Source organism: Salvia hispanica, chromosome 4, assembly GCF_029641045.1.
Source record: "Salvia hispanica isolate PSC_SH4W2 chromosome 4, Shi_PSC_v1, whole genome shotgun sequence".
Classification (NCBI taxonomy): Eukaryota; Viridiplantae; Streptophyta; class Magnoliopsida; order Lamiales; family Lamiaceae; genus Salvia; species Salvia hispanica.
Genome location: NC_142695.1, coordinates 40,443,602 through 40,458,741, shown reverse-complemented (window position 1 = coordinate 40,458,741; position 15,140 = coordinate 40,443,602). Strand labels below are relative to the sequence as shown.

Genomic DNA, 15,140 nt, shown 5'->3' with positions numbered 1-15,140 from the left:
TGCCTTTGGATTTATTCGCAGCAAAGATCTGCGATACGTCATGTTAGGAACTGGTACTTAGGTCATTCTTACGATTTTTAAGAAAAGAGGTATTTGTAAGCACTTGGATGCCTTTGGATGTATTTGTAGTAAAGATGTTCGATACGTCATGTTAGGGACATGTACTAATTAGGTCATGTCAATCCGTGTCAGGTGTATGCCGAAAAGAAGGGTGGACAAGTCACAGATGTACACTCTTGAAGGCATTAGGGAGTCCTTGGTCTGGCAAGAAGAGCGCATTATATTCTGTCTGGTTGATAGAACTCAATTTTGTTATAATGCGCCAACATATTATCCTCATGGTTTCACCAAGGATGGTTTCCGTGGCTCTATAGTCGAGTACGTGGTCAAAGAAACAGAAAAGATTCAAGCAAAGGTATGTTGAAACTAACTTTTTTTGAAGCTTTGGTTAATTAGCAAGAAATACGCATTCAAACAATTATTCATTGATCCAGGCTGGAAGATACGCGAGCCCTTACGAGCGTCCCTTCTTCCCCGACATCTTACCCAAGCCCCTCTTTGCCCCGTTGGAGTATCCACAGGTAAGACACAAATGCCTTGACTTCATAGTTCTCCGTCTCCTGTTTAAGTCAAAACTTTGTAGCATTCATTCACCAATATTTCCACATTAATATGTTAACCATCATATTTATTGCTTTGGAGTTAACAAAAACTATTCATAACATATCAATAAACCAACCTTCCCTTTTACTAATGATATGTGGCAAAATTAAGAATATTTGGTTGCATTGCAAATGACACATGCATGTATAAGGATATGCTTCTTGTTATAGCTTTCTCTCATTTTTTGAGCATCATCCTATTTGGAATATTTTCGTTCTAAGAGATGATGGTGATACATGTTCTTCATTCAGCAGCAGACGCGATAAATATTAATGCCCAAGTATGGAATATGTACTTTAACAATCTCCTTCTAGGATTGGTTAAAGAAGGCGATGGCGGTAATTATGGCTCAGCTGCATTGTTGTATGCTTTATGCTTGCAGGTATACATTACAAACCTACTGTATTTAAAAATAAAATCATAAAACGGTCGCATAAGAGAAGAGCGAATGGGATTTTAACACACAACTTACGTATTGAATGCAATCCTCGTTGATACGGGACAAATGGGACTTTAACTTGTATGAAAATTGCTTTAATCAAAGGCCTTATAAGGCGATAGTAGTCTTTAACCAAGTCGACGTGGGATAAATGTAAGTTCAACATAAATTGAACTTATTTTTCCTAGATGGACCTGTATATTACGCCTAATTATCATGGTTGACTTGTACTCATAATTTGGATTGGGTTTATATGATGCTTCTCACCAAATTTGAAGTATTGGTAAGTACATAGTCCGTGTTTCGAGATATCAAAGATTTTGCTTGTTTGATAAGCATATCTTAGCTCCATTTATAGTTTTATTTAGATTTTTGAATGATAAGAGTGGCTAACTAGTCATCTGTCAACTTGTAGACTCTTTCCAAGAGGATTCATTGTGGTAAATTTATAGCTGAAGCAAAATTTCAAGCCGCCCCTGACGTGTACAAAGCTGCAATCATAGCAAAAGTAAGTTGAGTTGGCTCCGATCCTTTTGGAAATGTATACGTACATGTGAAGCCGAGTGTATTGACTCTTCTTTGAATCAGGATGAAGGTCAACTGATGGATTTGCTGACGTACGAAACTGTGGAAGATACCATTACTAAGCGCGTGGAGCTAAGGACTCGGAAGCATGGGCAAGAAGAAATACTATGTGAATGTACAGGTGAAGTTAGCATGGAACCTGTTTATAAGATAAACCCAAGCATTATGGGGGAGCTGTACCGCCAATGGATCATTTCGTTAACCAAGCAAGTTCAGGTTGAGTATCTGTTGAAAAGGCTTGATTAGGTGTTAGGGTGAAGGATAATGTTTCCATGAAACTTGTCTACTTTCTACTTTAATCTGGAGCTTAACAGCGTATAACTCTCTGCTGCATATTATGAAATAAATAAGACTTTGAGTTTCTCTTTATATATATATATATTGCTTAAAACTCTGGGTTATGATTGTTGTTGCATATTCTTAATGAAGTAGTAGTATTATTGGGACGCATTTAGGGTCCATTCGGTACACGGAATTGGAATTAGAATTCTACGGAATTGAATTTGAAAGATTATAATTCAATTCCTAATCCCTTGTTCGGTAAAATGATAATTGACAAGAAATTTAATTCAAAAAAATTATGTAGTGTGTGTGTGTGTATATGGGGGGTGTGTGACTGTGTGCGCAGGAATGTGTAATTGCGTGTGAATATGTGAGGGGTGTGTGTGTGTATGTGCAGGTGTGTGTGTGTGTGCGCGCGCGTGCCTGCATGAATGTGTAGGTGTGTGTCGTGTGTATGTGCATATGTGCAGGTGTGTGTGTGTGCAGGAATGTGTAGGTGTGTGTGTGTATGTGCATATGTGCAGAGGTGTATGTGTGTGTGTGCGCAAGAATGTTTAGGTGTGTGTGTGTGCAGGGGTGTGTTTGTGTGTGCGCAAGGCTTGCGTGTGTGTGTGTGTGCAGGAATATGTAGGTGTGTGTATGTGCAGGGGGGTGTGTGTGTATGTGCAGGGGTTTCTGTGTGTGTGTGCAGGAATGTGTAGGTGTGTGTATGTGCAGGTGTGTGTGTGTGCGTGCAGGAATGTGTGTGTGTATGTGCATGGGTGTGTGTGTGTGTGCAGGAATGTGTAGGTGTGTGTATGTGCATGTGTGTGTGTGTGCGTGCATGAGTGTGTAGGTGTGTGTGTGTATGTGCATATGTGCAGAGCTCTGTGTGTGTGTGTGTGTGTGTGCAAGAATGTTTAGGTGTGTGTCGTGCGTGTGTGTGTGTATGTGCAGGGGTGTGTTTGTGTGTGCAGGGGTGTGTGTGTGTGTATGTGCAGGTGTGTGTGTGTGCGTGTAGGAATGTGTAGGTGTGTCTCGTGTGTCGTGTGTGTGTGCAGCTGTGTGTGTAGGTGCATGTATGTGTGGGTGTGGGTGTGTGTGTGCGCGCGCACTGATAGGGACGTTATCATGTTTCTGAGTCTTACAATGGGGCAGCTCAAGGAGTTTGGGGTGGATGATATTGACGCTATTTTGTTCCCTACCCTCCTCCCTTTTAGTTTTAACCATATTTTATTCTTTCACAATAATGAATAATCTCTCTTTTTATTGGAAAACTACATGAACAAATGAATTAGCAGCTTTCAAAGTTAGACATACATATTTCACGATTTTCAATTTTTTGATGAATTAAAATTTGTATATTTCAAAGTTCATACATGTGCTTTTTATAAAACATTATAAGTTCTCCTTATAAACAACATCTTTTAAGAGAATAGCCGGTTAAATGACATAGACACCCCAAAAATGGTAAAAAGTGAAGTATGCCAAACTTTCAGGGACGGACCGAATTATAAATTGTGTCAAACTTTCAGGGACGGAGGTAGTATTAAGATTATTAGCTTTGTGCTGAAACTTATGTTGTCTATTACTTCACTATTTACTAAGATTAATTTTTATGGACGGAGGGAGTGCCTCTTTGAATCTATTCAAATATTATTATTGATTTAGCGTCTTCGCCTCTCTTTTCATCTATGGAGTTGTCTTGTTGAAAACCTTCGCAGCATAGGATCCACATTCTACAGGTATTTGGGCAATGGCTTAAAGGAGCTGGACGTGGGAACCATATACTTTGGGTAGCGACTCAATGGAGATGGATAGGCTTCGTAACGCTGCCATCGAATTTAAAAAAAATAATTGTTGCATTGTACTCTTTTTTTTTTGCTTAACTATAGATGTACTGAACCAGTCTTTGGTGAAATCCGGCTAATCTTGCTCTACCGGATTTGAAGCCGAAAGTCTATCAAGTAGCGGAGTTTGAACCCTTGACCTCCTTTAATCCCACTAAATACTCCATCTGTCCCATTAAAAAATATTACTACTAGTTTAATTTTATTATTTAAATTTAAATCATAATAAAGTTTTAATAATGTTATTACATGTTTAATAATATTAAATATCAAAATTTAATTGTTTAATATCATCATCTGGATGTTACTGTGTTGTGTCTAGCTAAATTATATAGTAACTTATTAACGTTAATGGTAGACTGACAATTTTTTACATGACACGAACACGCATGAAGTTAATATATTGAGGCGCAATAAGAATATGATGATTGCGGGTTGTGTTAGGATTTGGCATTATTGTGTTGGGTCGCCATCGAGGTGATTCGATAACGACTCAATCCACATGATTTGTCAAGAGTGGATTTACTATATACTCTCATTATCTACGGAAAATAGTCTTATGGACGAAACAAGTTTAGTGCTTATTGGTATCGTAAAATGATGTAGAAAAGCGGTGATAAAGTACAATAGGAGGGGAGAAAAATTGGTGGAAATCTTTCTATAAGTAGAAACGATACAAATTTTGGTGATTATACCAAAAAAAAAGTATTTCTGGAAACGATTGTAGAGTATTTTTTATAATAAAAAAATATAATAAAAATACAAGAAGTTTTTGTATAATTAGGTTGAAAAGAAAAAAAGTCTAAAAGTTTAATTTATGGATTAAAGTCACTAAGAAAATAAAAATTGAGTTTACATCGATTATTTGGAAAGAAAATTAAAATAAGTATTCCCTCCGTTTCACTATAGTTGAGGTGAAACTTTTTGGCACGGAGTTTTAGAAAGTAATATTGAGTGCGTCCAATAAATAGGTAAAAAAGTAAGAGAGATGAAAAGGTAGAGAGAATAAAGTATAAAGTGAATAAAGTAGAGAGAATAAAGTAAGAGAGAGTAAAGAAAGAGAAAAAAGTTACCATATAAGGAAATGACTCAACTATGAAGAAACTTCCTGAAATGGTAAAATGACTCAACTATAGTGAAACGGAGGGAGTAATACTTTGTAAATTACTCATTCCGTTCCGCTTAAGATTACATGTTTTCCTTTTTAGTTTGTTCCTACTAAGATGACACATTTCTTTTTTTGGAAACTTTCTCTCACCAATTAATACACTCAACTACTTTTTTTCACTTCTATTAAAATATTCATCTTTCTTTATCTCTCTACTTTTATACTTACACTCACATTTTCTCTCTGCAATTAAATACTTTAACCAATAATTCCTAAAATCTCGTGCCAGCTAAGAAATGTGTCATCCTAGCCGGGACGGAAGAAATATATGCTTCTGGAAAAAGTTATAAAGGGGATGATAAATTAGAATTAACTAATTGAACACTAAGTTATTAAATTGAAATTTAGTTTACTCTCCCAAGTCCAAAGAAAGTTTAACTACCATATTTTTTTAAAAATCCAAATATTTCCATCAAAACGAATAGGCTTTTAAGAGCTGTTGTACTTTTAATTTAATTTAGTAGCCAATAGAGAATAAGAAATTTTTAGAAAAGCTAGCACACCATCTTGACACATTTTACTAGAAGTTTATAATATTAATTGTTATCAAGTCATCGTCTTTCTCAAACTCATCTAAGTAAACCATTGTTCTTCATTTTATTCTCCGTAATGTTTGCCATCTTGATTCATTTCAGTCCAATCTTATTATTCAATTTTGTTGATTTAGTTTCCAATATAATTAATTTGGTGAGGGCAAGAGATAAATTTCAAAAAATTTAATCATTTCCAAAATTGAAAAAATCCCGAAAAATATTTTGGGTAGGGGCTAAGCCCTCCCCCATTTGTACGTGTGTTTGCCAGTGTTATCTACTCCCTCCATCCGCCATTAGGAGTCTCATTCCTTGGCGGCACAGATTTTAAGAAATGTTAAGAAAAGTGGGTGGAAAAGAGTTAGTGGGACATGAGTCCCACTTGTATATATTAGTTTTAAATGAAATGCGAGTGAAATGAGTTGGTGGAATGTGGAACCCTATTACCATTTATGGTATAAGTGAATCGGGACTCTTATTCGCGGACAGACTAAAATGAAAAAATGAGACTCTTATTCGCGGACGGAGGGAGTATTACTCTATATGTCCCATCATAAGCGACCCGTATTCTTTTTTTGGAATATCTCACCTAAAATAAGTCACTTTTATTTTTGGCAAAATAGTACAATTATTCTAGCTTAGTTTATTATATTTCCTACTTTGAATTTTTTTAATTATCTACTTTATTCGCTCTCATATTCTATCTTTTTACTCTTTTACTTTATTCTCTCGTATTCTATTATTTTATTTGATTTCTCTAAACATCATTTTTTAAATTCCATGTTACAAAAAACAACATACTCCACTTATGATGAGACAAATGGACTATCTATTTTTTCTAATTTTGAACATTCAATATACCATCTAGCACTTATATATATTTTCTCGTGCACTTTTCCAAGTTCTCTCATCTTTTTGGCAAGAGAGAACCATTTTCTATTTGGAGTCGAGTTCGTTTATGGTGTCGTAGGAGTGAAGAAACACTTGTAATCTTTAGTCATTCTTATGTCTAGGGAGTAGTTTAGACTCTTGTGTGAATTGCTTTCTTGTATTTATGCTTTGAAATATTTGTGTGTTTATTGTGTTAGATAGATGGTTATTTTCGCATTTATTAGTTTTTGTTATTAGTTTTGATTTGTTACTTGTATTTGTTAGAATTTAATGCTTGTTTTTCTTATTTATTAGCACTAGTTAAGTTTATGTTGTAGGTGAGAAAGAAGTTGGTTGTGTGTTTTTGGAATGAATAGTAGAGAATTGTGCGCGAGAAATGGATAATGAGATAAATAATCAGATGACGAGTAATAGGAATTTAGATAAAGAGCATAGTATTTAAACTGATTTTACTTGCAATATACTAATTTATGTATTTATGGAGTTAAATAATTATTTTTTTATAACAAAAAACATTTAATTGAAATTGATTTTAAATAATATTATATAAAATATTTATATATTTATGGAATTAAAGAAATAATTTACATTTTTAAAATATACTTACAAATTATTTTTTATGATTACATAATAAAATTATTTATATAAAATTAATTGCTATAAGATTATATAAAATTACAAGAGAGAATTAGCATTAAAAATTCTTTATGATTATAACATAATATTCTTAGCTATAAGTTATACTATAGAATTACTTGAGAAATTAAAATCTAAAGAGGCATTGAAAAATTCTAGTAAAAATGCAAACAAAGGGACTCAAGCTCGGTTCAATTGGATTTGTGCCTGGGTTAAGTAGGTAGTTTATCTCTTGTTTATAAAATTCTATTAGTTCACGCTTCCCATGCCTGTAGATTATTTCCACTCCTCTCCCATGCCTGTAGATTATTTCCACTCCTCTATTTAAGTCTTTTTATTTTGTCTCATCTCCTTTTCCCATCTTTTCAGTTTACTTTATGTACATAATGTATGAAGTCAACTAATAAAACTTAATTCTTTCACCAACTAGTTAGTTGAATTTACACTTTCTGTCCTTAGACTTTTTATTTCATTTTATATCCTATCATACAAAATAATTATTTAGGAAATAAACTTTTAGTTTATTTTATTTTTAAAATTTTTCATTCATAGTACTTTATTGTTTTGTGTCTATAGCCTGCCTAATTTGTTTTACCTTGCCCAATTTATAAGCGTTATTTTCGTGTTTGTTGTTCTTCAGACTTAGTTTGATATCAATAGTACCCCATACTAGTTTTCGTTTCGTTTATAATATGCATATCCTTTTTTCTCTGAATTTAAGGCATGACGACATCGCTAAACTCTAAGTGTAGTACTAATACGTAATGGATTCTCCCATATCTTGTGGATTCAACATCCCGTATGGCCGTACTTATACTAGTATTTTGGCGATTCAATATTCTGTACGGTCGTACTTATACTAGTATTTTGGCGAGTGAGAAACATACAAATAACCTAATAGAGTGCCGAGTCTGGAAACACATGCAAAAACTTTCTTTCACAAAGACTTCTTTTAATATCTCACACAATTTCATTCAAACCTACCCGGCCATTTTCATCATTTTAATTTTACAAAAAAATTACTACTATCATAATATAAACTCATTTTAATCCACAATACATGATACACATGAAGTGATCTGAAATAAGTTAAATAGCGTTAAAAGTTTTCTTTAAATCAAAAAGAAAATACTCAAATTAGAAATAAAGTTGCCATTATAGGGATTCAATTAATGTGCATGAAAAATTGGCAAATAGTACTAAATGAAACTTGGTAAATATAACCACAATTTATCATTTTTTGCTGATTTTATTTCGAATTAATAATAAAACTATTCATATAATTGCATGAATCAAAATTTATGAAAAGTAAACAATCTACTCCACTTTATATCTCCAGAACTATTTTTTAGATGGTAAAGACAATGAGAGATAATATCGAAATAAAAACGCAGTTCAATGCGATTGTCAGCATGGCAATTGTAACTGCAATTTTACACTCCACTCACTATATATATAACACTGAAACACTGATTTTGATCACATCCCCTCATCTCAACTCATCCCCATTTCCATTTCCATCCTTCTAAATGGAGAGTAAGCTACTTTCAACCACCTCCGCCGCCTCCCTCCGCCACCCTCGTTCCAATGTTTCAAAGCAAACATTTTCCCGCCTTCAATTTCCCCCTTCAAGATTTCTCAGTAATGGCATCCTCACAAATCAACCCTCTTCCGCTACTGCGCTACGGTATAATCTGCTCATCCTTAATTTTTTTTATTTTATTTTTAAGAATTCCATTTTATCTTCATTAATTAAATGGAATTTTATTTGGGGGAAATGTTTTCAATCTTACATGTGCATTAGCTATTTAGTAAAACTAGACTTAATCATAAAGCAAACATACATATAAATCAGGGACTACTCGAATATTCTACATGCAACTCATAAATTTCTAATTGTTTTTGTGTTTGATTTTCAGCAATGTGCATCACCAAATACATTCATCATTCTTCTATTCTGCATATATGTTATGTTGCCTTTTATTGTCTCTTCTCTTTAAACTTCACTTATAATTTAGTTCCAATATTAGATAATGATCATCTCGTGTTTCTGATAAACAAGATTTTCATGGTTATTCTTGATTATTGGTCATTCTTACCATTTTTGAGAAAGGACATATTTGTAAGCACTTGAATGCCTTTGGATTTATTCGCAGCAATGATCTGTGATACGTTATGTTAGGAACCGATACTTCGGTCATTCTTACGATTTTTAAGAAAAGAGATATTTGTAAGCAGCACTTGGATGCCTTTGGATTTATTTGTAGTAAAGATGTTCGATATGTCGTGTTAGGGACCGGTACTAATTAGGTCATGTCAATCCGTGTCAGGTGTATGCCGAAAAGAAGGGTGGACAAGTCACAGATGTACACTCTTGAAGGCATTAGGGAGTCCTTGGTCTGGCAAGAAGAGCGCATTATATTCTGTCTGGTTGATAGAACTCAATTTTGTTATAATGCACCAACATATTATCCTCATGGTTTCACCAAGGATGGTTTCCGTGGCTCTATAGTCGAGTACGTGGTCAAAGAAACAGAAAAGATTCAAGCAAAGGTATGTTGAAACTAACTTTTTTTGAAGCTTTGGTTAATTAGCAAGAAATACGCATTCAAACAATTATTCATTGATCCAGGCTGGAAGATACGCGAGCCCTTACGAGCGTCCCTTCTTCCCCGACATCTTACCCAAGCCCCTCTTTGCCCCGTTGGAGTATCCACAGGTAAGACACATATGCCTTGACTTCATAGTTCACCATCTCCTGTTTAAGTCCACACTTTGAAGCAATCATTTTCCAATCTTTCCACATTAATATGTTAACCATCATATTTATTGCTTTGGAGTTAACAAAAACTATTCATAACATATGAATAAACCAACCTTCACTTTTACAAATGATATGTGACAAAACTAAGAATCTTTGTTTGCATTGCAAATGACAACATGCATGTATAAGGATATGCTTCTTGTTATAGCTTTCTTTCGTTTTGTGACATCACCCTATATGGAATGTTTTCATTCTAAGAGATGATGGTGATACAGGTTCTTCATCCAGCAGAAGACGTGATAAATATAAATTTCCAAGTGTGGAATATGTACTTTAGGAATCTCCTTCCAGGATTGGTTAAAGAAGGCGATGATGGTAATTATGGCTCAGCTGCATGGTTGGATGCTTTATGCTTGCAGGTATAAGTTCTCAAACTTACTATATTAAAAAAAATCATAAAAGGGTCGCATAAGAGAAGAGCGAATGAGATTTTAACACACAACTTATGTATTGAATGCAATCCTCGTTGATATGGAACAAATAAGACTTTAACTTGTAAAATTGCTTTAATCACCCCCTTGAAAGGCCTTATAAGGCGATAGTAGTCTTTAACTGCGTGGGTTAAATGTATGTTCAACATAAATTGAACTTATTTTTCCTAGATGGACCAGTATATTACTCCTAATTATCATGGTTGAGCATGTACTCATAGTTTAGATTGGGTTTATATCCTGCTTCTCACCAAATTAGAACTATTGGCAAGTGCACAGTGTTTCGAGATATCAAAGATTTTGCTAGTGTGACAAGCATATCTTAGTTCCATTTATAGTTTTAATTAGATTTTTGAATAGGTAAGAGTGGCTAATTACTGGTCATCTGTCAACTTGTAGACTCTTTACAAGAGGATTCATTATGGTAAATTTGTAGCTGAAGCAAAATTTCAAGCCTCCCCTGACGTGTACAAAGCTGCAATCATAGAAAAAGTAAGTTGAGCTGGCTCCGATCCTCTTGGAAATGTATACGTACATGTGAAGCCGAGTGTATTGACTCTTGTTTGAATTAGGATGGAGGTCAACTGATGGATTTGCTGACGTACGAAACTGTGGAAGATACCATTGCTAAGCGCGTGGAGCAAAGGACTCGGAAGCATGGGCAAGAAGAAATACTATGTGAATGTACAGGTGAAGTTAGCATGGAACTATAAGATAAACCCAAGCATTGTGGGGGAGCTGTACTGCCGATGGATCATGCTGTTAACCAAGCAAGTTCAGGTTGAGTATCTGTTGAGAAGGCTTGATTAGGTGTTAGGGTGAAAGAGATTGTTTCCATGAAACTTCTTTACTTTCATCTGTTGATCTGAATCTTAGCAGCATATAAACTCTCTGCTGCATATTATGAAATAAATAAGACTTTGAGTTTTTACATATATATATATATATATATATGGGTTATGATTGTTGTTGTATATTCTTAATGAAGTAAGTATTATTGGCAAGCACTGGTATTTCAGTGTGTTTTCTGGCAATTATTAGTGCTGGACTATTTAAATTTATGTAATGATTGATCAGTTTAAAATCTGATTATACAGTCTGTCAATGTCTAGATTTCTTTTAATTATCAACCATCTAACTTATGCTTTGTTATTTTGTCTTAGTCGATCCTAGTTGGAAATCTAAAATCCTTACATATAATCTTGCATCTTGTGATTTACTCTCAGTAGCTAATGCATGAATTGCTATCATTAAACACAAAATGTGATGTGATGTGTTATTCTCCTATATTGTCATTCTGTAACAAAGATTTATCATATGTATATGGGACTGTGATATTTTAGTTCATCTTAATCTATTACTATTACTATTCCTATGACTATTACTATTACTATTGCTATTACTATAGCTTTTTGTCGTTAATATTGGTAAATATATTTTCATGGATAATATTTTTTTTAACACACATCTTACCCAAGTGGCAAACTATTTATCACATCTATTGTTCTATAGTACCAATATAGTTTACTGGTCGGTGTGAAATTTTTAATGTAAATAAGCCATAAGAATGAATAAAATCATAAAAATAACTATACTGATATAAAAAAAATACATAAATCCTAATTTGTTGAATGTGAAATATTAACAATGATTAAAATTGATTGTAAAATATTGAAAGTCACTATTTACAATTTGAAATGTTTTAATAATGAAAAAATTGTTGTAAAATATCGAAACCATTATTTATAAGTTGTTTGGTAATAATATTAGAACTCAAAAGTAAATAAAATGAATTAAAAAAATTAAAAACAAATTTTGAAATTCAATAAAATAAAAATTTTACATTTTTAATTTAAATAGACTCAGCAACCCAACACATTTAGGGCTCGTTCGGTACACGGAATTGGAATTGAATTGGAGAGAGAGAGAGAGAGCGAGAGCGAGAGAGAGCGAGCGAGAGAGAGAGAAAGAGAGAGAGAGAGAGAGAGAGAGATAATATTCAAATGTCGATGGAAAAAATCATGTTTTAAATCAAATGTCAACAATTATCATCATTTATAATTCAAGAGTAAAAGGGTTCAAAACATAGGTGTGAAAAATAGTATTATCTCAGCGGAAGCATTCAAGGCCGTGTATGAAGACACGACGACCCTCAGAGTTCAAAATAAAATCCAACAATAATTCAGGTTCGGCTCAACACCACCCCAAGCTCGTCGCCGCTCAACCTGCACATAGGGAAAACACATGCAAAGCTGAGTACTATAAAATACTCAGTGGACTCATGCCGAAAACATTTTATCAAAATATTTATATTTATCATGCCATTGTTAGGCCACCATCGGGGTTTTAGCTTTTGAAAGGCCCGAGGCACCAAAATATTTCATTGTTCAAAATCACGACTACACAGTCAATTTTCCATAGACGTTTACCATATCTGCTCATACATGACTTGGAATGTGGCTACAAACCAAGTCGCTAGACCGGCCAACCCGTACGCTGACACATGATCTACCGTAGGTGTACACTAATCCAAGTAGGGTTTGCGGCCCTACAAGGACCCGAATTCGATTTAAATAATAAATGGCAAAGCCATTTCAGATAGGCACGTTAAAACAAAAATTATGGCATGATAAACAATTTGCATTTCATTCCCATTGATAAAATAGTTAGGACATTGTCCTTATTTATAACGAGAGCCCACCTCGATCGTTTAATCTGTAATATATTCTTTCCCTTGCGATCACAATTCACTTGCAAGATATCATCTTTGTAATATAAAATAACACATAGATCAACACAAGGAATCAAACAATTAAATAAGATGCATGCATCCTTAGACTTCGATTATTTTATCAATAAGATTATAATTTTTCTATTTAAAAACTTGGTTTATTTTGATAATTTCAGCTGCCCAAATAATTAAAACATCGGCCCAACTCAAAAGTCATAAACTCCCATTTCCAAAACACAAGCATGTACTCCCATTTTATTTTAAAACAAACACCAAAAGTTTGGCCCATTATCTAATTAAATACTCAAAATCCAAGGAGATTAAAAGAATTTAAAAAGGACACAATTTTCTCCTATTTCACATACAAACACAGATACGCCCTTTTCACTTTAAAATATTGAAATAAAAAGAAAAGAAATTTAAAGATGAAGAATTTGGGACTCAATCATACACCTCCAGAAAGAAATTTCTGCTGGCTCTCTCTCAAAATTAACACACCAAAAGTTACGGAAATTAAAGCTCCGTCGCCCAGCACCAAATCGAAGGGTCACCGCCGCTGTGGTGTTCGCACTGTCCAGATCGGCAGGTCCCCCAAAGCAGCCCCGATTAACCCCGCCGATAAGTTCTAAAATTGATTTCGTGAATTAAAGTTTGATTCTTTAATTCAGTTTGCCTCGATTCATTGGATTAGTGGATTGATTACAGATTGTGGTATCCGGTGATGTATGCAGTATGAAATCGGATTGGGTAGAAGAATTGTATACCTTTAGCAACAAATCGGCTTAGGCAAAAAGATCGAAGCTTCTGGTTTTTCCCCTTCCGAATTTGATCCAAATTTCTGTCAGAAAAGGGTTTCGGTGTAAACATGAATTCATCTTATTAGGAAGAACATGGAAGGGACATGGAGGGATGATTACCGTGGTGAAATTAGGATTTGGAACATAGAAAGATGAACTCCTTCCTACTGCATGGGAGTATAATTGAGAGTTGATTGTGGTTTAATTTTGGAACAGATTGTAGAGTGGTTGATACGGTAAGGAGAGGGTGTAAAAAGAGTAATTTATTTCACAATTAAATTGTGTTTGACTGATTTTTAATTGGAAATATTTTTTGCGAGAGGAGAAAGGCGTGATGATGAAAGAGGAGAAATCTTTGTAGATTTTTATTTATTTAATTTATTGTACCTAACTTGGAATTGAGTCAAATAAATATTCTTCATGGAAATGAATTATATATATTAAAAAATTAATTCCATCAACGTACCTTCAAACCCTAAATCAAATTAGGTCACAAGAATAGCAAATAACCAAAATTTACTCGCCAATTAATTCACAGACGCCATGGCGTTCAAAGCATTAAATGCAAAAAAATTTAGGATTCGAAAATTAGGGTTCAAAAAGTGGGGCGTTACATCCTACCAACCTTAACAAAAATTTCGTCCCGAAATTTGCTACCCCAAGTGAAAAAGTTCAGGGTACAATTCCGTCATCTTATCCTCATTCTCCCACGTGGTTTCTTCGTGCTCATGATTCCTCCAAAGTACTTTCAGCAAGCTATAGATTTATTCCTCATATGTATTTGCAGAGATCAAGCCATTGCCTTTCCTGAGAGTCTTGTATCAAGAACTCGGAAATTAATCAAACAGTCTTACATGGATAGAAGCGGATTTCCAAATGAAGAAACACTTTGAAAACGTCTTTAATTTAGGAGATCTCCAAAATGACTCAAGAAAATAAGAATGAGCTACTACTTTCGTAAGAAAAGGAGACAGTGATGCATCACTCGCAAAATGCGATTTAATGAAAAAAAGGAGGTTCATCGAAAGGTATTTTTGAGAATCCAAGTAAGTATTGTTGATTAAATTCATTCATTCTACCTATAGAGGTGGCACTCCATCGTTTGTCTCTCAAGCCCGAACATGGTAGAAGCGTTATAGGAATTCTTAGATTCCAAGTTGAGATTCCTCGTGTCGTTACAACTAATAACTTTTTCTTTTTATGGTCGTATCTTCCAAGTGTTCTTGGCATGTCGTATCATCATTTTCGAAATACATTGCAATTATCCTCGTGGTCTTATTGCGTCATAAGAGTCGTCGTATTTGTGCCCGCGTCGCCGATCTGGCATGTTATGC

At 34.3% G+C, this 15,140-nt stretch overlaps 1 protein-coding gene, 1 long non-coding RNA gene and 1 pseudogene across 3 annotated transcripts; 2 read left to right on the top strand and 1 right to left on the bottom strand.

The window, feature by feature from the left end:
- The first annotated feature begins 175 nt into the window (after positions 1-175).
- LOC148928648 (chorismate mutase 1, chloroplastic-like) lies at positions 176-1,933 on the top strand. The gene is made up of 5 exons (XM_089056738.1): positions 176-415; positions 495-581; positions 887-1,045; positions 1,518-1,610; positions 1,691-1,933. Exons 1-5 carry the CDS (start codon positions 176-178, stop codon positions 1,931-1,933), a joined length of 822 nt encoding a protein of 273 aa, XP_088912864.1.
- Positions 1,934-8,522: 6,589 nt separating this feature from the next.
- On the top strand, positions 8,523-11,357 carry LOC125191626 (chorismate mutase 1, chloroplastic-like; annotated as a pseudogene). Its single transcript, XR_016129086.1, has 6 exons — positions 8,523-8,710; positions 9,354-9,576; positions 9,656-9,742; positions 10,063-10,206; positions 10,678-10,770; positions 10,851-11,357. The product of XR_016129086.1 is annotated as a chorismate mutase 1, chloroplastic-like (transcript).
- Positions 11,358-12,282: 925 nt separating this feature from the next.
- LOC148928647 (uncharacterized) lies at positions 12,283-14,135 on the bottom strand. The gene is made up of 3 exons (XR_016128802.1): positions 13,927-14,135; positions 13,774-13,847; positions 12,283-12,503 (listed from the first exon to the last, which is right to left on the bottom strand). It is a non-coding gene; the product is annotated as an uncharacterized LOC148928647 (long non-coding RNA).
- Positions 14,136-15,140: the final 1,005 nt, after the last annotated feature.

Bases quoted from the DNA above. Each gene is read 5' to 3' on its own strand.
- LOC148928648 (XM_089056738.1), top strand. From the start codon at position 176: ATGTCAATCCGTGTCAGGTGTATGCCGAAAAGAAGGGTGGACAAGTCA. The intron at 582-886 runs GTAAGACACAAA...TCGTTCTAAGAG, and splicing joins CCCCGTTGGAGTATCCACAG to ATGATGGTGATACATGTTCT. The intron at 1,611-1,690 runs GTAAGTTGAGTT...TCTTTGAATCAG, and splicing joins AAGCTGCAATCATAGCAAAA to GATGAAGGTCAACTGATGGA.